Here is a 27,069-nt window from a genome sequence, read left to right on the forward strand (position 1 = left end):
ATTTACCTCGTCCAAAGGGACTCAGAGGACGCAAAGAAACTCAGATTCGTGGCGGACTCACACACGTCCCAAAAAAGCAAATGGAGGTACCGCTTCCAAAGCGGCTACCTCATGACTTCCAGCCCCCCCCCTCCGCATCGCCGGTCGGGGGCAGGCTCTCCCGCTTTTCCGGCATTTGGATGTCACAGGTCAAAGACCGGTGGGTGACGGACATTTTGTCTCGCGGGTACAGAATCGAGTTCAATTCTCGTCCTCCAGCTCGGTTCTTCAGAACCTCCCCACGTCCAGACCGAGCAGATGCTCTGCTGCAGGCGGTGGATTCCCTAAAAGCGGAAGGAGTGGTTATCCCAGTCCCTTCTCAGGAACAAGGGCAAGGGTTTTACTCCAATCTCTTTGTGGTTCCAAAAAAGGACGGCTCGTTCCGTCCTGTTCTGGACCTAAAACGGCTCAACAAACAAGTGCACGCAAGGAGGTTCCGGATGGAAACCCTCCGCTCTGTCATTGCCTCAATGTCCAGAGGAGACTTCCTTGCCTCAATAGACATCAAAGATGCTTATCTCCACGTGCCAATTGCTACAGAACATCAACGTTTTCTACGTTTTGTGATAGGAGACGACCATTTTCAGTTCGTAGCTCTTCCATTTGGTCTGGCGACAGCCCCACGGGTCTTCACCAAGGTCATGGCGGCGGTGGTAGCAGTCTTGCACTCTCAGGGACACTCGGTGATCCCTTACCTAGACGACTTATTGGTCAAAGCTCCCTCTCAGGAGGCATGTCAGCACAGCCTGAATGCTACGCTGGAGACTCTACAGTCTTTCGGATGGATCATCAACTTTCCAAAGTCGATCCTATCACCGACTCAGTCACTAACGTATCTTGGCATGGAGTTTCATACTCTAGCAGCGATAGTGAAGCTTCCGCTGGACAAGCAGCGATCACTACAGACAGGGGTGCAATCTCTTCTGCAGGGCCAGTTGCATCCCTTGCGGCGCCTCATGCATTTCCTAGGGAAGATGGTGGCAGCCATGGAAGCAGTTCCCTTTGCGCAGTTTCATCTGCGTCCACTTCAATGGGACATTCTCCGCCAATGGGACGGGAAGTCAACGTCCCTGGACAGGAAAGTCTCGCTTTCCCAGACGGCCAAGGACTCTCTACAATGGTGGCTCCTTCCCACCTCATTGTCTCAGGGAAGATCCTTCCTGCCCCCATCCTGGGCAGTAGTCACGACAGATGCGAGTCTGTCAGGGTGGGGAGCAGTATTTCTCCACCACAGGGCTCAGGGGACGTGGACTCCGCAGGAGTCCACCCTTCAGATCAATGTTCTGGAGATCAGAGCAGTGTATCTTGCTCTACTGGCCTTCCAACAGTGGCTGGAAGGAAAGCAGATCCGAATCCAATCGGACAACTCCACAGCGGTGGCATACATCAACCACCAAGGAGGGACGCGCAGTCGGCAAGCCTTCCAAGAAGTCCGGCGCATTCTAATGTGGGTGGAGGACAGAGCATCCACCATATCCGCGGTTCACATCCCAGGCGTAGAAAACTGGGAAGCAGACTTCCTCAGTCGCCAGGGCATGGACGCAGGGGAATGGTCCCTTCACCCGGACGTGTTTCAGGAAATCTGTCGCCGCTGGGGAGTGCCGGACGTCGACCTAATGGCATCCCGGCACAACAACAAGGTCCCGGCATTCATGGCGAGGTCGCGCGATCAAAGAGCTCTGGCGGCAGACGCCTTGGTTCAAGATTGGTCGCAGTTTCAGCTCCCATACGTGTTTCCGCCTCTGGCGCTCTTGCCCAGAGTGCTACGCAAGATCAGATCCGAGTGCAGCCGCGTCATACTCGTCGCTCCAGACTGGCCGAGGAGGTCGTGGTATCCGGATCTGTGGCATCTCACGATCGGTCGACCGTGGTCACTGCCAGACCGGCCAGACTTACTGTCCCAAGGGCCGTTTTTCCATCAGAATTCTGCGGCCCTGAACCTGACTGTGTGGCCATTGAGTCTTGGATCCTAGCATCTGCTGGATTATCTCAGGGAGTCGTTGCCACAATGAGACAAGCTAGAAAGTCGAATTCGGCTAAGATCTACCACAGAACGTGGAAGATTTTCTTGTCCTGGTGCTCTGCTCAGGGAGTGTCTCCCTGGCCATTTGCATTGCCCAAGTTTCTTTCCTTCCTGCAATCGGGGTTAGAAAAGGGCTTGTCGCTCAGCTCCCTTAAAGGGCAAGTTTCGGCACTATCCGTGTTTTTTCAGAAGCGTCTAGCACGTCTTCCTAAGGTGCGCACGTTCCTGCAGGGGGTCTGTCATATTGTGCCCCCGTACAAGCGACCGTTAGATCCATGGGATCTGAACAGGGTACTAGTTGCTCTCCAGAAGCCGCCCTTCGAGCCTCTGAAGGAAGTTTCCTTTTCTCGGCTGTCGCAGAAAGTGGCGTTTCTTGTTGCGATCACATCGCTTCGGCGAGTGTCTGAGCTGGCAGCTCTGTCATCTAAGGCTCCCTTCCTGGTGTTCCACCAGGACAAGGTTGTGCTGCGCCCCATTCCGGAGTTTCTTCCTAAGGTCGTATCCTCTTTTCATCTTAATCAGGATATTTCCTTGCCTTCTTTTTGCCCTCATCCGGTTCACCGGTATGAAAAGGCCTTACGTTTGCTAGATCTGGTGAGAGCACTCAGAATCTACATTTCCCGCACGGCGCCCATACGCCGTGCCGATGCACTTTTCGTCCTTGTCGCTGGTCCGCGCAAGGGGTTGCAGGCTTCTAAAGCCACCCTGGCTCGATGGATCAAAGAACCAATTCTAGAGGCCTACCGTTCTGCGGGGCTTCCGGTTCCTTCAGGGCTAAAAGCCCACTCCACCAGAGCCGTGGGTGCGTCCTGGGCATTACGTCACCAGGCTTCGGCTCAACAGGTGTGCCAGGCGGCTACCTGGTCCAGTCTGCACACTTTCACCAAGCATTATCAGGTGCATACCTATGCTTCGGCGGATGCCAGCTTAGGTAGAAGAGTCCTGCAGGCGGCAGTGACACCCCCGTAGGGGAGGGCTGTTTTGCAGCTCTAACATGAGGTATTTATTTACCCACCCAGGGACAGCTTTTGGACGTCCCAATCGTCTGGGTCTCCCAATAGAGCGCTGAAGAAGAAGGGAATTTTGTTACTTACCGTAAATTCCTTTTCTTCTAGCTCTTATTGGGAGACCCAGCACCCGCCCTGTTGTCCTTCGGGATGTTTTTTTGTTGTTTGCGGGTACACATGTTGTTCATGTTGAACGGTTTTTCAGTTCTCCGATGTTATTCGGAGTTAATTTGTTTAAACCAGTTATTGGCTTCCTCCTTCTTGCTTTGGCACTAAAACTGGAGAACCCGTGATACCACGGGGGGGGTATAGCCAGAGGGGGAGGGGCCTTGCACTTTTAATGTAGTGCTTTGTGTGGCCTCCAGAGGGCAGTAGCTATACCCCAATCGTCTGGGTCTCCCAATAAGAGCTAGAAGAAAAGGAATTTACGGTAAGTAACAAAATTCCCTTCTTCTGAGTGACCCCCCCGGTGGTTTGTGACATATGTTTACACCACTGTACCAGTGTCGTGTGAACCTACCCACGGTTTGGGGGGTCAGGTCTCTAATCGCACCTGTCTGTTTCTGCAGACAAAAGATTTTTTTGTATATAGACCATCATGTCCAGCATCCAGATTGACAGTTCCACAAATCTGTCCACTTGCTTGTGTGCCAATGTCTCTATATGTCGGTCCATCTTCCAGGGTGCCAGTATCCTCTACCCAGAGTGTCTCTAGGGACCTACCCACCATCCGGTGTGCTAGTGCTTCTTGAATGGCCCCCTATCTCGTGTACCTGTTGGCTATACGCACCTGTATACTACAGCGTGACAGTGATTTGATGAGCCATGCCAGCATCCACTATCCAGTGTATCTCGATGCACCTACCCACCATGCGGTGTGCTAGTGTTTTCTTGCATGTGACCTCTATCTTGTGTGCCAGCGTTTCTATATACACCTGTACACTACAGCGGACAGTGATTTGATGAGCCTGCCCACTAGCCTTTGGGCCAGCACTTCTCCGAACCAGAGGCCAGATACAGCAACTGGCTTTTCCGCTCATCTCTGACCGAGGCGAGAGCTCCATCCATCTCTGCCCCATGAGGCGGCACGGCAGCAGCTGTCGCATTCAGTGCCAGTACTCCTGATCGATGATCCTGCCCGCTACCCAAAGGGCTAGCATCTCTCCACACCAGAGCCTGGATACTGTAACAGGTATGTGTTTCTTTACTCTCGACCCAGTGATTCGAACAGACTGAGTCACCTAGTGGGTCAGCTATATCCCTCATCTCCGACTGAAGCGAGGACTGGGTTCTGCAGGGACCCCATGATGCAGGAGGGTTGCAACTGTCAGTAGGTTGCTTCCCAGTGACCCAGGGCTCTCTCCTACTTCAAACCACCCATTCAGGTGACCTGGAGGTAAGCCAGGGTCCTTTGGACCAGTTCATTGTCCTTCCTTCCTGCACCAGCTATTTACTCACTTCCCAGTGATCTGCATCCATACGTCTGGAGTAACCTTGAGGTAAGGCTACACGCGAACATTTAACCGGAGAGTCGTGTGCTTCGCCCCCGGCAGAGAGCACGGACCCCATGACGCGGCACAGCAGCAGCTCTCTTTTGGTCGCTTTCCAGTGACTCGAGACCTTCTCCTACCTCGCACATGCATGTAGGCTAACCACGAGGTAAGGCTTCTTCTCTCTTGACCGTACGTTGGCTCCGTCGTTTCTTGAAGCAGCAGTCATTTTGGTTCCCAAATGAGGTAAGCAGGGTACAGCTCTGTCTGCTAACCAGCATGTTGTCCGTTTTTACTTCCTGCCACCCTCCTCGGGCGGTTCATAGTACTTCTGGTATCCGCCTATTTTTTGGCTTAGACCAGCCTTGGCTGCGCCCTCCACTAGGGTTCCGGCCAGGTACTGTACATATCCAAATCCATAGGTCGTTATTTACATTTTCTCTCTTTCAGATAGAGTTCAGATTCTTCAGTCCCTTCTCAGTCAACAGATGAAGTTAAGAACCAGACACAGGAGCGTCCAATCATCGATTCCACGGAGGACCAGTCTCCCCAAGGGGCTTCTAGTATCCTGATGGCCCAGTCATTGGGCTCACTCTTCCGGACAGGTTGTAGGTTCCAATGTTTGTCTTTTGTCCTCTTTCCGCAACAGAATCCTCCAGGGATCCCTGATTACTCAGGCCACTGGGTGTTTCCACCCGAACACTCAACACTACAGCGAGTGGTCCCCGTCTGATCTACCACTCTTCGCCAACACCTAGACATGACCTGCCTCAGTTTCAGGCCAAGAGGGGTCTTCTTTTCCTCTGTCCCGGGTCTGCCTCACTTCCCTCGTAGCCATTGTAGATGGCTCTTGGAGATATGCTAGATCTCTCCGTAGTCTCCGCCATACCAGATTCCATGTCCGCTCTCCACCGCTTGGTCTCAGTCGCTTGTGCATCCCTGCACTTTTCAAGCAGAGTTCCTGCCAGACCGTTTAGACTCATATATTCTCGCTCATTTCCTTCCCCTCGTCGTCACTTTTAGTTATGACGTGATGACTCGTTTTATAATAATATTAAGAAGGTTTTTTTCATTCTCCCGTCACTCTCCCATCTTCCTTGCCACCTTCCAGGAATAGGCGTCCCTCCCCTGGTCGGCTAGCGCTTAAACCGACGACATAGTCCGAGCCCTTTCTTGAAGTCCCCCTCGAAAGGGTCTTCCTTCTCCCACTTCAGGTCATACATCACAGGTCTTGTGCCTTTTTGTCTTTCTCAGGAGCCCTCCCCCATGGGGGTTCTCCTTCCCATAATTCACTGCAATGATCACCCAGTACCCGACTACAGAGTTCGAGGTTTTTCCCAGTGACGTCATTGTAGATGCTCGGATTCCCTTCTCCTGTCTGCCACGTCATAGTGGAAATCGGTCCTGGGAATTCCTTTTGGCTCCTTAACCTTGTCATTTTTCTCCGAACCTCACAGGTTCTCTGAACCCCTTCCATACACAGGAGAATTATCTCCCGTATTATTTTACCCGTCCGCAGGCTGTTTCTTCCACTAGGGTCAGATCACTTCCTCGGGTGCTGTGTAACCAACGGGTCAGGTTCCCCTATGGCGGAATCCCCTTGCACGCTTCTCGAGTATCCCGACTCCCTTGCAACCTTTTAGGCAGTTGGTTTCCCTTTTGGTCATCCTGCGGCAATAAGGGGCCAAGGCTCCTTTGGCCTCCGCTTTCTGGCTCCTACCTCTACCAGGTGCCCTAGTTTTTCGCTCATTCTTACACTCTCAAACGTAGTACCAGGGTCTGTCGAGTTCTTTCTCTCTTAGCCCGACCTATTGCTGTCAGTCGCCTTAGATCCTTAGCTTTCTTAGGTACAGACCTCAGAAGATGCAGTTTCTCCCTGATCATCCTATTCACCAGCACACGCATTTTACACTAGTTCTTAGTACTCCCTAGTACTCTAACTCTTCTCCTGTACTTCGGCCCCTGGCCGGGTAGGGGTTCCTTACGGGGTGTAGGACCAGGTTCCGGTCACAGAATCTTGTCTCTGCTAACCCTGTGTTCGGGTTTTTCTCTTCCCACCCTTGGGGACTGCTTTAGGACATCCCATGGTTTCCTGTGTCCCCCAATGAAGCGATAGAGAAAAGTAGATTTTGGGTACTCACCGTAAAATCTCTTTCTTGGAGCCTTCATTGGGGGACACAGCACCCGCCCTTTTCTAAGATTTCAATGGATCCGGAATGTTATAGATTTCAAGCTTCTCCTCGTACTGCTTTTATACAAACTGATCTCCTCAGCTCCGGTCAGTGGGTGTATACTGCGGGGGAGGAGCCATCTTTCTTATTTGCATAGTGTCACCTCCTAGTCCCAGCAGCATACACCCATGGTTTCCTGTGTCCCCAATGAAGGCTCCAAGAAAGAGATTTTACGGTGAGTACCCAAAATCTACTTATTTCATGCAATGCAACAAAGTGAAATTAAGTGTCCGCAGAGGTGCTCCCATGCTTTACACTGCAGCTCTGCTGTTTCCAAAGCAGAAGGGTGAGGGTCTGTCTATAGCACCTAATATCGCCACACACAGTGCCCCTTACACACACATACAGTGCCCCTTACCCACAGTGCCCCTTACACACACACACAGTGTCCCTTACACACAGCACCTCCCTTGTTTCCGTCCGCAGGTTCATGTTCTGGACAGACTGGGGAGACGAGCGGCACGGGATCTACAAGAGCGAGATGGACGGATCAGGGGTGACGCACCTCGTCTCCGATGGCATTAAGTGGCCCAATGGTATCTCTGTGGATGAGAACTGGATCTACTGGACCGAGGCGTACATGGATCGCATAGAGAGGATCGACTTCAATGGGCAACAGCGGCAGGTGGTCCTGGACAACCTGCCCCATCCATACGCAATAGCCGTGTTCAAGGTAACAGCAGAGTCACCCTGTATACTGTAATAATACCCCGTATACATCAGTACATCCCATATACACTAATACTATACTACCCCGAATACATCCCATATACACTAATACTATACTACCCTGAATACATCCCATATACACTAATACTATACTACCCTGAATACATCCCATATACACTAATACTATACCACCCCGAATACATCCCATATACACTAATACTATACTACCCTGAATACATCCCATATACACTAATACTATACTACCCTGAATACATCCCATATACACTAATACTATACTACCCCGAATACATCCCGTATACTACCCCGAATACATCCCATATACACTAATACTATACTACCCCGAATACATCCCATATACACTAATACTATACTACCCTGAATACATCCCATATACACTAATACTATACTACCCCGAATACATCCCGTATACACTAATACTATACTACCCTGAATACATCCCATATACACTAATACTATACTACCCCGAATACATCCCGTATACACTAATACTATACTACCCCGAATACATCCCGTATACACTAATACTATACTACCCCGAATACATCCCATATACACTAATACATCCCGTATACACTAATACATCCCGTATACACTAATACATCCCGTATACACTAATACTATATTACCCCAAATACATGCCGTATACACTAATACATCCCGTATACACTAATACTGTACTACCCCGAATACATCCCGTATACACTAATACTATACTACCCCGAATACATCCCATATACACTAATACATCCCGTATACACTAATACATCCCGTATACACTAATACATCCCGTATACACTAATACATCCTGTATACACTAATACATCCCTTATACACTAATACATCCCGTATACACTAATACATCCCGTATACACTAATACTATACTACCCCGAATACATCCCATATACACTAATACATCCCGTATACACTAATACATCCCGTATACACTAATACATCCCGTATACACTAATACATCCCGTATACACTAATACTATACTACCCCGAATACATCCCGTATACACTAATACATTCCGTATACACTAATACATTCCGTATACACTAATACTATTTCTTCGGCGCTCCATTGGGAGACCCAGACGATTGGGTGTATAGCTACTGCCTCCGGAGGCCACACAAAGTATTACACTAAAAAGTGTAAGGCCCCTCCCCTTCTGCATATACACCCCCCGTGGATCACGGGCTGCTTCAGTTTTCATGCTTTGTGCGAAGGAGGTCAGACATCCACGCATTGCTCCACTGTTTTTAGTCAGCAGCAGCTGCTGACTATGTCAGATGGAAGAAAAGAGGGCCCATATGGGGCCCCCAGCATGCTCCCTTCTCACCCCACTTTTGTCGGGTGTTTGTTAAGGTTGAGGTACCCATTGCGGGTACGGAGGCTGGAGCCCACATGCTGTTTTCCTTCCCCATCCCCCCTCGGGGCTCTGGGTGAAGTGGGATCTTACCGGTCTCCAGGCACTGAGACCGGGCTCCATCCACAGACCCGGAGAACCTGCTGGATATGGAGCTGGATATCGTCAGGGACAGGGCCCTGCTACATTAAGGTACTCTGTGTCCCCGTACACATCGCGCACACACACACCAGCATTGCTGGGAGTGCTAGTGCGCCGGGGACAACAGCGCGGAGCGCTTGTGCTATTATTCACTGCAGCTTAGCTGAGTGAATTTATGTGTTAGAAACTGCGCGCCGGCCGCTGCGGGGTGTTTTACACTGTGGCGCGGCTGGGACTTGTGGTGCGCCGGGGACTTCCGCGCTGGCCGTGCACATAGGACGGCCGCGCTTATTACTCGAGTCCCCGGCTTTGCGGCCTAGTTTTCGCTTCGTTCCCGCCCCCAGCCCTGCCAGTCAGGGGAGGGGCGGGACGCTGTACAGAAAGTCAGCGCCGAGAGCTGGAGTCTGCTTTGCATTCTCCAGCCCCCTTCACTGGACACAGTGGGACGCCAGTTTCCCGCTCTTGTCTGGGGCACGCCCACGGCCCGCCCCTCTTCACAAGACGCCGGCAGCCATTCCTGCACGCAGTCTGGGCTGGAGAAGGGAGACAGGCTCTGGGCAACCAGTCACAGGATTCGGGCGACCACACACCCGCCTTTGGGCGGGCGGTAAGCAGCACCTGAAGTGCTGACCCCACTAATGCCATTTGTACTTTATGCCTAGATGGCTAGACTACAGCAGCAAAAAGCAAGGGTGCTAAGGCACAGGCTTTCTAGGCTGCTTGTATTGCATGTGCTGAAGTGTTCATTTGTACTTTATGCTGGTATGCTATACACTGCACTGTACGGTCGCTATTCTTGGCTATATGCTTCTAGATGGCTAGACAACAGCAGCAAAAAAGCAAGGGTGCTAAGGCACAGGCTTTCTATGCTGCTTGTACTGCATGTGCTGAAGTGTTCATTTGTACTTTCTGCTTGTATGCTATACATTGCACTGTACGGTCGCTATTCTTGGCTATATGCTTCTAGATGGCTAGACAACAGCAGCAAAAAAGAAAGGGTGCCAAGGCACAGGCTTCTATGCTGCTTGTACTGCACGTGATACTGTTCCACACGGCAGGTTCCACTGTCCCCATTGTGTGCAATGCTCCCCTGTAGCACTTGGTCAGCCGGGGTCTCTGCTAGAGGTGGCCAAAGGAACCACCTGTGAACCCTGTCCAGGGACAGGGACGGACTTGCAGTTTCGGCTGATAGGTCTGTGACTGTGACTAACATCTTAGAGACTTTGCAGTCCAGACGGACCATGGGCAATGTTGATACGCCCTCATTTGGAACAAATCAGTGCTCCGGGGGGGTCTCATGCATCCCAGGGCGCAGGCTCTGACACGGACGACAGTCCCAGACAGTCTAAGCGAGCTCGCTGGGAGCGGCACTCGGCTTCATCACTGGTCAGGGTCCCAGCGGGACTCTCTGTATGATGAGGCAGACGTAGCTGATCAGGACTCTGATCCTGAGACCGCTCTCAATCCGGATACTCCGGATGGTGACGCCATAGTGAATGATCTTCTAGCGTCCATCAAGGGAATGTTGGATATTTCTCCCTCAGCTCCTCCGGTGGAGGAGTCAGCTTCACAGCAGGAGAAATCCCTTTTCAGTATCTCAAGCGTATATTGAGTACTTTTCTGGCCACTCTGACTTCAGAGAAGCAATCCGGAAACACCACACTTATCCAGATAAGCGTTCTCCAATCGTATTAAGGATACACGTTATCCTTTTTTCTTCGGCGCTCCATTGGGAGACCCAGACGATTGGGTGTATAGCTACTGCCTCCGGAGGCCACACAAAGCATTACACTAAAAAGTGTAAGGCCCCTCCCCTTCTGGCTATACACCCCCCGTGGGATCACGGGCTGATCAGTTTTCAAGCTTTGTGCGAAGGAGGTCAGACATCCACGCATAGCTCCACTGTTTTTAGTCAGCAGCAGCTGCTGACTATGTCGGTTGGAAGAAAAGTGGGCCCATATGGGGCCCCCAGCATGCTCCCTTCTCACCCCACTTTTGTCGGGTGTTTGTTAAGGTTGAGGTACCCATTGCGGGTACGGAGGCTGGAGCCCACATGCTGTTTTCCTTCCCCATCCCCCCTCAGGGCTCTGGGCGAAGTGGGATCTTACAGGTCTCCAGGCACTGAGACCGGGCTCCATCCACAGACCCAGAGAACCTGCTGGATATGGAGCTGAGTATCGTCAGGGACAGGCCCTGCTACATTAAGGTACTCTGTGTCCCCGGGCAAGCGCGCACACACACACCAGCATTGCTGGGAGTGTTAGTGCGCCGGGGGCAACAGCGCGGAGCGCTCGTGCTATTATTCACTACAGCTTTGCTGAGTGACTTTATGTATTGGGAACTGCCGCGCCGGCCGCTGCTGGGTGTTTTTTACATTGTGGCGCGGCTGGGACTTGTGGTGCGCCGGGGACTTCCGCGCTGGCCGTGCACAAACCACCTGTGAACCCTGTCCAGGGACAGGGACGGAGTTGCAGTTTCGGCTGATAGATTGTCATGGGATAGAGACTTTGCAGTCCAGACAGGCCATGGGCAATCTTGATTAATGCTCCCTGGCCACCCTCATTTGGAACATAATCAGTGCTCCGGGGGGGTCCCAGGCATTCCAGGGTGTAGGCTCTGACACGGACGACAGTCCCAGACAGCCTAAGCTAGCTCGCTGGGTGCGGCACTCGGCTTCATCACTGGTCAGGGTCCCAGCAGGAGGACTCTCTGTCTGATGAGGCAGACGTAGCTGATCAGGGCTTTGGTCCTGACACCGCTCTCAATCCGGATACACCGGATGGTGACGCCATAGTGAATGATCTTATAGCGTCCATCAATGGAATGTTGCATATTTCTCCCTCAGCTCCCCCAGTGGAGGAGTCAGCTTCACAGCAGGAGAAATCCTTTTTCAGTATCTCATGCGTATATTGAGTACTTTTCTGGCCACGCTGACTTCAGAGAAGCAGTTCAGAAACACCACGCTTACCAGATAAGCGTTTTCTCCAAACGTATTAAGGATACACGTTATCCCTTCCCCCTGACGTGGTAAAGCGCTGGACCCAGGGTCCAAAGGTGGATCCCCCAATCTCCAGGCTTGCGGCTAGATCCATAGTTGCAGTGGAGATGGGAATTCACTTAAAGATGCCATTGACAGACAGATAGACCTCTGGTTGAAATCTGTCTGTGAAGCTATCAGCGTGTCGGTTGCTCCGGCATTCGCAGCCGTATGGGCACTCTAAGCTATTTCAGCTGGTCTTGCGCAGCTGGTCTTGAGCACATGTACATCTGTGCCGCAGGTGGTGTCCTTAACCTCGCAATGTCTGCATTGCGACTTACCCTAGTAATGCTGTCCTGGGGGGACAGTCGAGGTTTCGGTCCTTCCCAGGCTCGGGCAGGTCCCAATTGTCCTCGTCCAAAAGGGCTCAAAAGGCTCAGAGGGGCTCAGATTCCGGCCGGGCTCAATCACGCCCAAGGAAGGCAGCCGGAGGAACCGCTACCAAGGCGGTCTCCTCATGACTTTCAGCTCTCTCTCCGCATCCGCGGTTGGTGGCAGACTCTCCCGCTTGGCGACATTTAGCTGCCACAGGTCACAGACCGGTGGGTGAGAGACATTGTGTCTCACGTGTACAGGATAGAGCTCTGTTCTCGTCCTCCGGCTCGATTCTTCAGAACTTCCCCCCCCCCACCGAGCCGATGCTCTTCTGCAGGCAGAAGGAGTGGTAATCCCTGTTCCTCTTCAGGAACAAGACACGGTTTTTTCCTCCAATCTGATTGGGGTGCCAAAAAAAGGGTGGCTCTTTCCGTTCCGTTCTGGACCTAAAACTGCTCACCAAGCACGTGAAGGCCAGGCGGTTCCGGATGTAACCCTCCGCTCCGTCATTGCCTCAATGTCTCAAGGAGATTTCCTAGCATCAATAGACATCAGGATGCTTATCTCCACGTGCCGATTGCTCCAGAGCACCAGCGTTTGCTACGTTTCGTTATTGAAGACGAGCATCTTCAGTTCGTAGCCCTGCCCTTCGGTCTGGCGACAGCCCTACGGGTTTTCACCAAGTTCAGGGCAGCAGTGGGAGCAGTCCTGCACTCTCAGGGTCACTCTGTGATCCTTACTGGGACGATCCACTTGTCAAGGCACCCTCTCAAGAGGCATGCCAACACAACCTGAACGTGGCGCTGGAGACTCTCCAGAGTTTCGGGTGGATCATCAACTTTTCAAGGTTAAATCGGGTACCGACCCAATCGTTGACATATCTGGGCATGGAGTTTCACACTCCATCAGCGATAGTGAAGCTTCCGCTGGACAAGCAGCGTTCACTACAGACGGGGGTGCAGTCTCTCCTTCAAGGCCAGTCACACCCCTTAAGACGCCTCATGCAGAGGCAGTCACTTTCGCGCAGTTTCATCTGCGTCCACTTCAATGGGACATGCTTTGCCAATGGGTTGGGGAGTCGACGTCCCTAGACAGGAACGTCTCCCTTCTCAGACGGTCAAGGACTCTCTTCAGAGGAGTCCATCCTTCAGATCAATGTTCTGGAAATCTGGGCAGTGTATCTTGCCCTGCAAGCCTTCCAGCTGTGGCTGGAAGGAAAACAGATCCGAATTCAGTCGGACAATTCCACAGCGGTGGCATACATCGCCCACCAAGGCGGAACACGCATCGCCAAGCCTACCAGGCAATCCGGCGGATTCTGATGTGGGTGGGAGACAGAGCATCCACCATATCCGCAGTTCACATCCCGGGCGTAGAAAATTGGGAAGCAGACTTCCTCAGTCGCCTGGGCATGGACGCAGGGGAATGGCCTCTGCACCCAGAATGGTGTCAGGAAATCTGTAGCCGCTGGGGGATGCCGGACGTCGACCTAATGGCGTCTCGGCACAACAACAAGGTCCCGAATTTCATGGCGCGGTCTCACGAGCAAAGAGCTCTGGCGGCAGGCGCCCTAGTTCAGGATTGGTCGCAGTTCCAGCTACCCTATGTGTTTCCACCTCTGGCACTGTTGCCCAGAGTGCTACGCAAGCTCAGCTCCGCTTGCCGCCGCGCCATCCTCGTCGTCCCAGACTGGCCGAGGAGGTCGTGGTTCCCGGATCTGTGGCATCTCACGGTCGGCCAACCGTGGGCACTCTCAGATCGGCCAGACTTACTGTCCCAAGGGCCGTTTTTTCCACTGAATTCTACGGCCCTGAACGTGACTGTGTGGCCATCGAGTCCGAGATCCTAGCGTCTTCAGGATTATCTCAAGACGTCATTGCCACCATGAGACGGGCTAGGAAGCCGACGTCTGCCAAGATCTACCACAAGACGTGGAAGTTATTCTTATCTTGGTGCTCTGCTTAGGGAGTGTCTCCCTGGCCATTTGCATTGTCTCCTTTTTCCTCCTTTCCTGCATCTGGATTGGGAAAAGGTTTGTCGCTCGGCTCCCTTAAAGGACAAGTCGCAGCGCTGTCGGTATTCTTTCAGAAGCGCCTAGTACGACTTCCTCAGGTACGCACGTTCCTGCAGGAGGGTTATCACATTGTCCCTCCGTACAAGAGGCCGTTAGACCCATGGGATCTGAACAGGGTATTAATTGCTCTCCAGGAGCCGCCCTTCGAGCCTCTGAGGGATGTTTTCACTTTCTCGACTTTCACAGAAAGTGGCCTTTCTGGTAGCGGTCACGTCTCTTCGGAGAGTGTCCGAACTAGCAGCGCGGTCATCCAAAGCTCCCTTCCTGGTGTTCACCAAGATAAGGTAGTGCTGCGCCCGATCCCAGAGTTTCTCCCTAAGGTGGTATCCCCTTTTTATCACAATCAGGATATCTCCTTACCTTCCTTTTATCCATTTCATCGATATGTAATGGCTTTGCATTGTTGGATCGGGTGTAGAGCACCCAGAATCTACATTCCCGCACGGCGCCTCTGCGCCGCTCGGATGCACTCTTTGTCCTTGTCACTGGTCAGCGCAAGGGATCGCAGGCTGCAACATCCACCCTGGCTCGATGGATCAAGGAACCAATCCTTGAAGCCTACCGTTCTACTGGGCTTCCGGTTCCATCAGGGCTGAAGGCCCATTCTACCAGAGCCGTGGGTGCGTCCTGGGCATTACGGCACCAGGCTACGGCTCAGCAGGTGTGCCAGGCGGCTACCTGGTCGAGTCTGCACACCTTCACCAAGCATTTTCAGGTGCATGCCTACGCTTAGGCGGATGCCAGCCTAAGTAGATGAGTCCTGCAGGCGGAGGTTGCCTCCATGTAGGGAAGGGCTGTTTTTTACAGTCCAAACTTGAGGTATTCATTTACCCACCCAGGGACTGCTTTTGGACGTCCCAATCGTCTGGGTCTCCCAATGGAGCGCCGAAGAAGAAGGGAATTTTGTTACTTACCGTAAATTCCTTTTCTTCTAGCTCCAATTGGGAGACCCAGCACCCGCCCCTGTTTCCTTCGGGATTTTTGGTTTGTTCGGGTACACATGTTGTTCATGTTGAATGGTTTCAGTTCTCCGATGTTCCTTCGGATTGAATTTGTTTAACCAGTTATTGGCTTTCCTCCTTCTTGCTTTTGCACTAAAACTGATCAGCCCGTGATCCCACGGGGGGTGTATAGCCAGAAGGGGAGGGGCCTTACACTTTTTAGTGTAATGCTTTGTGTGGCCTCCGGAGGCAGTAGCTATACACCCAATCGTCTGGGTCTCCCAATTGGAGCTAGAAGAAAAGGAATTTACGGTAAGTAACAAAATTCCCTTCTTCTCCCTGACGTGGTCAAGCGCTGGACCCAGTGTCCAAAGGTGGATTCCCCTATCTCCAGGCTTGCGGCTAGATCCATAGTTGCAGTGGAAGATGGGACTTCACTTAAAGATGCCATTGACAGACAGATGGTCCTCTGGTTGAATTCTGTCCATGAAGCTATCGGCGTGTCGGTTGCTCCGGCATTCGCAGCCGTATGGGCATTCCAAGCTTTTTCAGCTGGTCTTGCGCACGTGGACACTGTCACATGTACATCTGTGCCGCAGATGGCGTCCTTAACCTCGCAATGTCTGCATTGCGACTTACGCTATTAATGCTGTCCTGCACTCTACGAGCCGTACGTCAGTGGCGTCCGCCAACTCCGTGGTTTTACGCAGAGCCTTGTGGTTGAGGGAATGGAAAGCAGATTCTGCTTCCAAAAAAGGGCTTAACCAGTTTGCCGTTATCTGGTGACAGACTGTTTGGTGAGCGATTGGATGAAATCATTAAACAGTCCAAGGGTAAGGACTCTTCCTTACACCAGCCCAGATCAAACAACACCCAACAGAGGAAGGGACAGTCGAGGTTTCGGTCCTTCCCAGGCTCGGGCAGGTCCCAATTGTCCTCGTCCAAAAGGACTCAAAAAGCTCAGAGAGGCGCAGATTCCTGGCAGGCTCAATCACGCCCAAGGAAGGCAGCCGGAGGAACCGCTACCAAGGCGGTTTCCTCATGACGTTCAGCTCTCTCTCTCCGCATCCGCGGTCGGTGGCAGACTCTCCCGCTTTGGCGACATTTAGCTGCCACAGGTCAACGACCGGTGGGTGAGAGACATTTTGTCTCACGTGTACAGGATAGAGTTCTGTTCTCGTCCTCCGACTAGATTTTCAGAACTTCCTCACCTCCCGACCGAGCCGATGCTCTTCTGCAGGCAGAAGGAGTGGTAATCCCTGTTCCTCCTCAGGAACAAGATACGGTTTTTACTCCAATCTGGTTGGGGTACCAAAAAACGACGGCTCTTCCGTTCCGTTTTGGACCTAAACCTGCTCAACAAGCACGTGAAAACCAGGCGGTTCCGGATGGAATCCCTCCGCTCCGTCATTGCCTCCATATCTCAAGGAGATTTCCTAGCGTCAATAGACATCAGGATGCTTATCTCCACGTGCCGATTGCTCCAGAGCACCGGTGTTGGCTACGATTCGTTATTGAAGACGAGCATCTTCAGTTCGTAGCCCTGCCCTTCGGTCTGGCGACAGCCCCACGGCTTTTCACAAGTTCATGGCAGCAGTGGGAGTAGTCCTGCACTCTCAGGGTCACTCTGTGATCCCTTACTTGGACGATCTACTTGTCAAGGCACCCTCTCAAGAGGCATGCCAACACAGCCTGAACGTGGCGCTGGAGACTCTCCAGAGTTTCGGGTGGATCATAAACTTTTCAAAGTTAAATCTGACACCTACCCAATCGCTGACATATCTTGGCATGGAGCTTCACACTCTCTCAGCGATAGTGCAGCTCCCGCTGGACATACAGCGTTCACTACAGACGGGGGTGCAGTCTCTCCTTCAAGGCCAGTCACACCCCTTAAGACGCCTCATGCAGAGGCAGTCCTTTTCGCGCAGTTTCATCTGCGTCCACTTCTATAGGACATTCTTCGCCAATGGGATGGGAAGTCAACGTCCCTAGACAGGAACGTACCCCTTTCTCAGACGGGCAAGGACTCTCTTCAGAGGAGTCCACCCTTCAGATCAATGTTCTGGAAATCTGGGCAGGGTATCTTGCCCTGCAAGCCTTCCAGCAGAGGCTGGAAGGCAAACAGATCCGAATTCAGTCGGACAACTTCGCAGCGGTGGCATACATCAACCACCAGGGCGGAACACGCAGTCGGCAAGCCTCCCAGGAAGTCCGGCGGCTTCTGATGTGGGTGGAAGACAGAGCATACACCATATCCGCAGTTCACATCCCTGGCGTAGAAAACTGGGAAGCAGACTTCCTCAGTCGCCAGGGCATGGACGCAGGGGAATGGTCTCTGCACCCGGACGGGTCTCAAGAAATCTGTAGCCGCTGGGGGAGGCCGGACGTCGACCTAAGGGCGTCTCGGCACAACAACAAGGGCCCGATTTTCATGGCGCGGTCTCCCGATCAAAGAGCTCTGGCGGCAGGCGCCTTAGTTCAGGATTGGTCGCAGTTCCAGCTACCCTATGTGTTTCCCCCTCTGACACTGTTGCCCAGAGGGCTACGCAAGATCAGCTCCGATTGCCGCCGCGCCATCCTCGTCGCCCCAGACTGGCCGAGGAGGTCGTGGTACCTGCATCTGTGGCATCTCACGGTCGGCCAACCGTGGGCACTACCAGACCGGCCAGACTTACTGTCCCAAGGGCCGTTTTTTCCATCTGAATTCTACAGCCCTGAACCTGACTGGTGGCTATTGAGTCCTGGATCCTAGCGTCTTCAGGATTATCTCAAGACGTCATTGTCACCATGAGACGGGCTAGGAAGCCGACGTCTGCCGAGATCCACCACAAGACGTGGAAGATATTCTTATCTTAGTGCTCTGCTCAGGGAGTGTCTCCCTGGACATTTGCATTGCCTACTTTTCCTTCCTTCCTGCAATCTGGTTTGGGAAAAGGTTTGTCGCTCGGCTCCCTTAACGGACGAGTCCCAGCGCTGTCTGTATTCTTTCAGAAGCGCATAGGGCGACTTCCTCAGGTACGCACGTTCCTGCAGGGGGTTTGTCACATTGTCCCTCCGTACAAGAGGCCGTTAGACCCATGGGATCTGAACAGGGTACTAATTGCTCTCCAGGAGCTGCCCTTTGAGCCTCTGAGGGATGTTTCACTTTCTCGACTTTCACAGAAAGTGGCCTTTTTGGTAGCGGTCACGTCTCTTCAGAGAGTGTCCGAGCTCGCAGCGCGGTCATCCAAAGCTCCCTTCTTGGTGTTTCACCAAGACAAGGTAGTGCTGCGCCTGATTCCGGGGTTTCTCCCTAAGGTGGTATCCCCCTTTTCATCTCAGTCAGGATATCTCCTTACCTGCCTTTTGTCCTCATCCAGTTCATCGATATGAATTGGATTTGTATTTGTTGGATCTGATGAGAGCGCTCAGAATCTACATTTCCCGCACGGCGCCCCTGCTCCGCTCGGATGCACCCTTTGTACTTGTCGCTGGTCAGCGCAAAGGGTCGCAGGCTTCCAAATCCACCCTGGCTCGATGGATCAAGGAACCAATTCTTGAAGCCTACCGTTCTGCTGGGCTTCCGGTTCCATCAGGGCTGAAGGCCCATTCTACCAGAGCCGTGGGTGCGTCCTGGACATTACGGCACCAGGCTACGGCTCAGCAGGTGTGCCAGGCGGCTACCTGGGCGAGTCTGCACACCTTCACCAAGCGTTATCAGGTGCATGCCTACGCTTAGGCGGATGCCAACCTAAGTAGAAGAGTCCTGCAGGCGGCGGTTGCCTCCATGTAGGGAAGGGCTGTTTTTACAGTCCAAACTTGAGGTATTAATTTACCCACCCAGGGACTGCTTTTGGACGTCCCAATCGTCTGGGTCTCCCAATGGAGCGCCGAAGAAGAAGGGAATTTTGTTACTTACCGTAAATTCCTTTTCTTCTAGCTCCAATTGGGAGACCCAGCACCCGCCCCTGTTCCTTCGGGATTTTTTTGGTTGTTCGGGTACACATGTTGTTCATGTTGAATGGTTTCAGTTATCCGATGTTCCTTCGGATTGAATTGTTTAACCAGTTATTGGCTTTCCTCCTTCTTGCTTTTGCACTAAAACTGAAGCAGCCCGTGATCCACGGGGGGTGTATATGCAGAAGGGGAGGGGCCTTACACTTTTTAGTGTAATACTTTGTGTGGCCTCCGGAGGCAGTAGCTATACACCCAATCGTCTGGGTCTCCCAATTGGAGCTAGAAGAAAAGGAATTTACGGTAAGTAACAAAATTCCCTTCATTACCCCGAATACATCCCATATACACTAATACATCCCGTTTACACTAATACATTCCGTATACACTAATACATCCCGTATACACTAATACATCCCATATACACTAATACATTCCGTATACACTAATACATTCCATATACACTAATACATTCCGTATACACTAATACATCCCATATACACTAATACATTCCGTATACACTAATACATTCCGTATACACTAATACATTCCGTATACACTAATACATTCCGTATACACTAATACTATTTCTTTGTCGCTCTATTGGGAGACCCAGACAATTGGGTGTATAGGCTATGCCTCCGGAGGCCGCACAAAGTATTACACTTAAAAGTGTTAAGCCCCTCCCCTTCTGCCTATACACCCCCCGTGCTCCCACGGGCTCCTCAGTTTTATTGCTTTGTGCGAAGGAGGCAGACCTGCACACATAGCTCCACAGATTGGTCAGCAGCAGCTGCTGACCAGGTCGGATGGAAGAAAAGTGGGCCCATATAGGGCCCCCAGCATGCTCCCTTCTCACCCCACTCTTGTCGGCGGTGTTGTTAAGGTTGAGGTATCCATTGCGGGTACGGAGGCTGGAGCCCACATGCTGTTTTCCTTCCCCATCCCCCTCAGGGCTCTGGGCGAAGTGGGATCCTATCGGTCTCCAGGCACTGAGACCGTGCTTCATCCACAACTCCTGTGGAGCCTGCTGGATAGGAGCCGGGTACCATTCAGGGACATGGCCCTGCTACTTGAAGGTACTCTGTATCCCTGTGGGGACCGCGCACAGCAACACTCCAGCTTTGCTGGGTGTGCTAGTGCACCGGGGACCGCGGCGCTGACCGGGTTAAACTGTGCCATTACACACTCAGCGTCGCTGAGTGTGTTTATATGTAGGGGCTAACGCGCTAACCGCCGCTGCCATGGGAAACTGCGGCGCGGCTGGGACTTGTAGTTCGCCGGGGACTTCGGCGCCGGCCGCGCGTTTACGGCGGCCACGCTTATACTCGAGTCCCCGGCTTTCTTGCGGCCTAGTTTCCTTTTCTCCCGCCCCCAGCCCTGACAGGCAGGGGAAGGGCGGGACGCTGCACGGAACGAGCAGCACTGAGGGCTGGAGTATGATTTCCATTCTCCACCCCCCTCACTGTGCACAGTGCGGGCACCAGTTCCCGCACTTTCTCGGCCACGCCCACGGCTCCCTCCTCTCGTCAGGACGCCGCAGCCATTCCTGTCAGCTCCTCCGACGCTGCAGAGAGGGACAAACCCTGGGAGACCCAGACACGGTCTCTGGTGGCCTCACAACCGCTTTAAAGCGGGTGGTAAGCAGCACCTGTTGGTGCTAGCCCCATGGTGCTGTAGTGTATTGATACATGATTTGTTTATAGTATATACTCTACACTGTATGAGCACAGTTCATTCTGGCTATATACCCTATTGTGTTACTCAGGGAAAACAATAGCATGGCGCCCACAAAGGCAGGGGTGCCAAAACACAGGCTTATTATGCTGCCTGCGCCGCTTGTACGACCCAGCTGCCGGCAGGTCCCACTGACCCTCATTGTGTGCAATGTTCGGCCCCTGTGGCACTTCTTCAGCCGGAGCCTATGCTAAGAGGGGCCCAGGGGGAGCCACCTGTTGACACTGTCCAGGTGACGGGGACTGAGTTTGCAAAACTCTCTGAGACTATGGCTAAGATACTAGAAGCCTTGCAGTCCAGGCCGGTATCTCAGCAAAGGGACTCTGTTGAATCATTGTTCCCTAGCCCCCCTCAGTTGGACCAACAATGTCCTCCCGGGGTATCTCATACATCCCAGGCTGAGGGTTCTGACACAGACCCCAGCCCCAGACCGACTAAGCGGGCTCGCTTAGAATTTCCCTCGACATCATATTGTTCAGGGTCTCAGCGGGGGGAATCTCTGGTTGATGATGCGGAGACAGCGGATCAGGATTCTGATCCTGAGGGCGCTCTCAATCTTAATACTCCAGACGGGGACGCCATAGTGAACGATCTTATTGCGTCCATCAATCAAATGCTGGATATTTCTCCCTCAACTCCTCCGGCGGAGGAGTCAGCTTCTCAGCAGGAGAAATTCCGTTTCAGGTTCCCCAAGCGTACACCGAGTATGTTTCTGGACCACTCTGATTTCAGAGAGGCAGTCCAGAATCACCATGCTTGTCCAGATAAGCGTTTTTCTTCGGCGCTCTATTGGGAGACCCAGACGATTGGGTGTATAGCACTGCCTCCGGAGGCCACACAAAGCAATTACACTAAAAAGTGTAAGGCCCCTCCCCTTCTGGCTATACACCCCCAGTGGGATCACTGGCTCACCAGTTTTCTGCTTTGTGCGAAGGAGGTCAGACATCCACGCATAGCTCCACTGTTTGTAGTCAGCAGTAGCTGCTGGCTATATCGGATGGAAGAAAAGAGGGCCCATATGGGGCCCCCAGCATGCTCCCTTCTCACCCGCGGTGGTGCTTGTAAGGTTGAGGTACCTATTGCTGGTACAGAGGCTGGAGCCCACATGCTGTTTTCCTTCCACATCCCCTGGAGGGCTCTGTGGAAGTGGGATCTTGCCGGCCCCCAAGCCCTGGGGCCGGGCTCCATCCACAGACCCAGAGAACCTGCTGGATTTGGAGCGGGAGTGCCGTTCAGGGACAATGCCCTGCAACTTTCAGGTACTCTGTGTCCCCGGCAGGCACGGACACTCTCAAGGCTTGCTGAGCGTTGTAGTGCGCCGGGGACAGTAGCGCTGTGCGCTGGGGTTAGGTCACTGCAGCTTTGCTAAGTGACGTTACATGTTGGGAACTACTGCGCCGACCGCTCCTGGAGCGGCGGCGCAGCTGCGACTTGTGGTGCGCCGGGGACTTTGCGCCGACCGCGCTTTTACGGCGGCGGCGCTTCTAACTTTAGCCCCCGGCTTCTGCGGCCTAGCGCCGCTTCGTTCCCGCCCCCACCCTGTCAATCAGGGTAGGGGAGAGACGCTGCTCAATAGGCAGCGCCGAGGGCTGGAGCTTTATTTACATGCTCCAGCCCTCTCACTAGGCACAGTGGGAAGCAGGCTTCCCGCTCTTGGTCTGTATACGCCCAGGGCCCGCCCCCCCTCTCCACAAGGACGCCGGCAGCCATTACACATGCGGTCTGGCTGGGGAAAGGCAGCAGGCTCTGGGAGACCCAGACTAAAGGGATTTCGGCGCCCACACACCCGCTCCTAAGCGGGCGGTAAGCTGCACTTTAGTGCTGGCCCCACTAGTGCCTCAGTGTTATATTAGTGTACTTTTTTCTTGGTACCATATATATATATATATAGTTGCACTGTAAGGTCGCTTCTTGGCTGGACACCCTGTACTGCTCTGAGGAGGCAGCAACATGTCATCCGCAAAACGCAAGGGTGCCAAGGCACAGGCTGTGTACACTGTTTGTACTGCATGTGGGGCTAATCTACCAGCAGGCTCCAACGACTCTCATTGTGTGCAATGTTCAGTCCCAGTGGCACTTCGTCAGCCAGAGCCTATGGTGGTAGTGGCCCAGGCAGAGACGCCTGTGAACCCTGCCCCGGTGACGGGGACAGACTTTGCAGTTTTTGCTGATAAAATGTCTGTGACTATGACAAAAATCCTGGAGACCTTGCAGTCCAGGCCAGTTACTCAGACCATGGACACTGCTGTGTCTATGCTCTCCGGTCCCCCTCAGTTGGAACTAATCCGTGCTCCAAGGGGGTCTCAAGCATCACAGGCTGAAGTCTCTGACTCAGATGACCGTCCCAGGCAGCCTAAGCGGGCTCGCTGGGAAAGACCCTCCACGTCATCACACTGCTCAGGGTCTCAACGAGAAGAGTCTCTCTGTGATGAGACTGAGGACGGTGATCAGGATTCTAATCCTGAGGCCCCTCTCAATCTGGATGCCCCTGATGGTGACGCCATGGTTAATGACCTTATATCGGCAATTAATAGACTGTTGGATATTTCTCCCCCAGCCCCTTCTGCAGAGGAGGCAGCTGCACAGCAGGAGAAGTTCCATTTCCTGTATCCCAAGCGTAAATTAAGTGCTTTTTTGGACCACTCTGACTTCAGAGAATCGATCCAGAAACACGACGCTCATCCAGACAAGCGTTTCTCTAAACGTTCTAAGGATACCCGTTATCCTTTTCCCTCTGAGGTGGCCAAACGCTGGACCCAGTGTCCAAAGGTGGATCCCCCAATTTCCAAGCTTGCGGCTAGATCCATAGTCGCAGTAGAGGATGGCGCTTCACTTAAAGATGCCAACGACAGACAGATGGACCTTTGGTTGAAATCTGTCTATGAAGCTATCGGCGCGTCGTTTGCTCCAGCATTCGCGGCCGTGTGGGCACTCCAAGCTATTTCAGCTGGTTTAGCACAGGTGGATGCTTTCATACATCCAGCAGTGCCGCAAGTGGCGTCCCTAACTTCGCAAATGTCTGCGTTTGCGACCTATGCTATCAATGCTGTCCTAGAATCTACGAGCCGTACCGCTATGGCGTCCGCCAATTCTGTGGTTTTGCGCAGAGCCTTGTGGTTAAAGGACTGGAAAGCAGATGCTGGTTCCAAAAAATGCTTAACCAGCTTGCCATTATCTAGAGACAGACTGTTTGGTGAGCCATTGGCTGAAATCATAAAACAGTCCAAGGGTAAGGACTCTTCCTTACCACAGCCCAGAGCAAGTAAACCTCAACAGAAAAAGTGGCAGTCGAGGTTTCGGTCCTTTCGAGGCTCGGGCAAGGCCCAATTCTCCTCGTCCAAAAGGACTCAGAAAGAACAAGGGAGCTCAGATTCCTGGCGGGCTCACTCACGCCCCAGGAAAGCAAATGGAGGAACCGCTTCCAAAGCGGCTACCTCATGACTTTCGGCCTCCTCCCTCCGCATCCTCGGTCGGTGGCAGGCTCTCCCGCTTTTGCGACATTTGGCTGTCACAGGTCAAAGACCGGTGGGTAACAGACATTTTGTCTCGCGGGTACAGAATCGAGTTCAGTTCTCGGCCTCCACTTCGGTTCTTCAGAACCTTCCCACACCCCAACCGAGCAGATGCCCTGCTGCAGGCGGTGGACTCTCTAAGAGCAGAAGGAGTCGTGATCCCTGTCCCCCCTCAGGAACGGGGGCGAGGATTTTACTCCAATCTCTTTGTGGTTCCAAAAAAGGACGGCTCCTTCCGTCCTGTTCTGGACCTAAAACTGCTCAACAAGCATGTGAACGCCAGGCGGTTCCGGATGGAATCCCTCCGCTCAGTCGTTGCCTCAATGTCTCAAGGAGATTTCCTAGCATCAATAGACATCAAAGATGCTTATCTCCACGTGCCGATTGCTACAGAGCACCAACGCTTTCTACGCTTCGTGATAGGAGATGACCATCTTCAGTTCGTAGCTCTGCCATTTGGTCTGGCGACAGCCCCTCGGGTGTTCACCAAGATCATGGCGGCAGTGGTAGCAGTCTTGCACTCTCACGGACACTCTGTGATCCCTTACTTGGACGATCTACTGGTCAAGGCACCCTCTCAAGAGGCATGCCAACTCAGCCTGAATGTTGCACTGGAGACTCTCCAGGCGTTCGGGTGGATCATCAACTTCCCAAAGTCAAATCTGTCACCGACCCAATCACTAACGTATCTTGGCATGGAGTTTCATACTCTCTCAGCGATAGTGAAGCTTCCACTGGACAAGCAGCGGTCTCTACAGACTGGAGTGCAGGCTCTCCTTCAAAGTCAGTCGCACTCCTTAAGACGCCTCATGCACTTCCTCGGGAAGATGGTGGCGGCAATAGAAGCGGTTCCGTTTGCGCAGTTTCATCTGCGTCCACTTCAATGGGACATTCTCCGCCAATGGGACGGGAAGTCAACATCCCTGGACAGGAAAGTCTCCCTTTCCCAGACGGCCAAAGACTCTCTGCAGTGGTGGCTTCTTCCCACCTCATTATCACAGGGAAGATCCTTCCTACCACCGTCTTGGGCGGTGGTCACGACAGACGCGAGTCTGTCAGGGTGGGGAGCAGTCTTTCTCCACCACAGGGCTCAGGGTACGTGGACTCAGCAGGAGTCCACCCTTCAGATCAATGTTCTGGAAATCAGAGCAGTGTATCTTGCCCTACTAGCCTTCCAGCAGTGGCTGGAAGGAAGGCAGATCCGAATTCAGTCGGACAACTCCACAGCGGTGGCATACATCAACCACCAAGGGGGGACACGCAGTCGGCAAGCCTTCCAGGAAGTCCGGTGAATTCTGATGTGGGTGGAAGCCACAGCCTCCACCATATGCGCAGTTCACATCCCCGGCGTAGAAAACTGGGAAGCAGACTTCCTCAGTCGCCAGGGCATGGACGCAGGGGAATGGTCCCTTCACCCAGACGTGTTTCAGGAAATCTGTCGCCGCTGGGGGGTGCCGGACGTCGACCTAATGGCGTCACGGCACAACAACAAGGTCCCAACCTTCATGGCACGGTCTCGCGATCAAAGAGCGCTGGCGGCAGACGCCCTAGTGCAAGATTGGTCGCAGTTCCGGCTCCCTTATGTGTTTCCACCTCTGGCACTCTTGCCCAGAGTGCTATGCAAGATCAGATCCGATTGCAGCCGCGTCATACTTGTCGCCCCAGACTGGCCGAGGAGGGCGTGGTATCCGGATCTGTGGCAGCTCACGGTCGGCCAACCGTGGGCACTCCCAGACCGACCAGACTTACTGTCCCAAGGGCCGTTTTTCCATCGGAATTCTGCGGCCCTGAACCTGACTGTGTGGCCATTGAGTCCTGGATCCTAGCGTCTTCAGGATTGTCCCAAGGGGTCGTTGCCACCATGAGACAGGCTAGGAAGCCCACGTCCGCTAAGATCTACCACAGAACGTGGAGGATATTCTTATCCTGGTCCTCTGCTCAGGGAGTGTCTCCCTGGCCATTTGCATTGCCTACCTTTCTTTCTTTCCTGCAATCTGGGTTAGAAAAAGGTTTGTCGCTCGGCTCCCTTAAAGGTCAGGTCTCGGCGCTATCCGTCTTTTTTCAGAGGCGTTTGGCACGCCTTCCTAAGGTGCGCACGTTCCTACAGGGGGTTTGCCATATTGTACCCCCGTACAAGCGGCCGTTAGATCCATGGGATCTGAACAGGGTACTAGTTGCCCTCCAGAAGCCGCCCTTCGAGCCTCTGAGGGAGGTTTCACTTTCTAGACTATCACAGAAAGTGGCTTTTCTGGTAGCGATCACCTCTCTTCGGAGAGTGTCCGAGCTGGCAGCACTATCATCCAAGGCTCCCTTCCTGGTCTTCCACCAGGACAAGGTTGTGCTGCGCCCCATTCAGGAGTTTCTCCCGAAGGTGGTATCCTCTTTTCATCTTAATCAGGATATCTCTTTGCCTTCGTTTTGTCCTCATGCAGTTCATCGGTATGAGAAGGATTTACATTTGTTAGATCTGGTGAGAGCACTCAGAATCTACATTTCCCGCACGGCGCCCT

The 27,069-nt window shown here is 53.0% G+C and overlaps 1 protein-coding gene across 1 annotated transcript in view; it reads left to right on the forward strand.

Annotated features, from left to right (window-relative positions):
• SORL1 (sortilin related receptor 1) overlaps window positions 1–27,069 on the forward strand; it is a 156,103-nt gene that overhangs the window by 74,776 nt on the left and 54,258 nt on the right. Inside the window, exon 20 of the mRNA XM_075327372.1 lies at window positions 7,217–7,482. Within this exon, the coding sequence (XP_075183487.1) occupies window positions 7,217–7,482 (266 nt within the window). The remainder of the gene's footprint in view (window positions 1–7,216; window positions 7,483–27,069) is intronic.

The sequence above is a fragment of the Anomaloglossus baeobatrachus genome, chromosome 11 (assembly GCF_048569485.1).
Source record: "Anomaloglossus baeobatrachus isolate aAnoBae1 chromosome 11, aAnoBae1.hap1, whole genome shotgun sequence".
Taxonomy (NCBI): Eukaryota; Metazoa; Chordata; class Amphibia; order Anura; family Aromobatidae; genus Anomaloglossus; species Anomaloglossus baeobatrachus.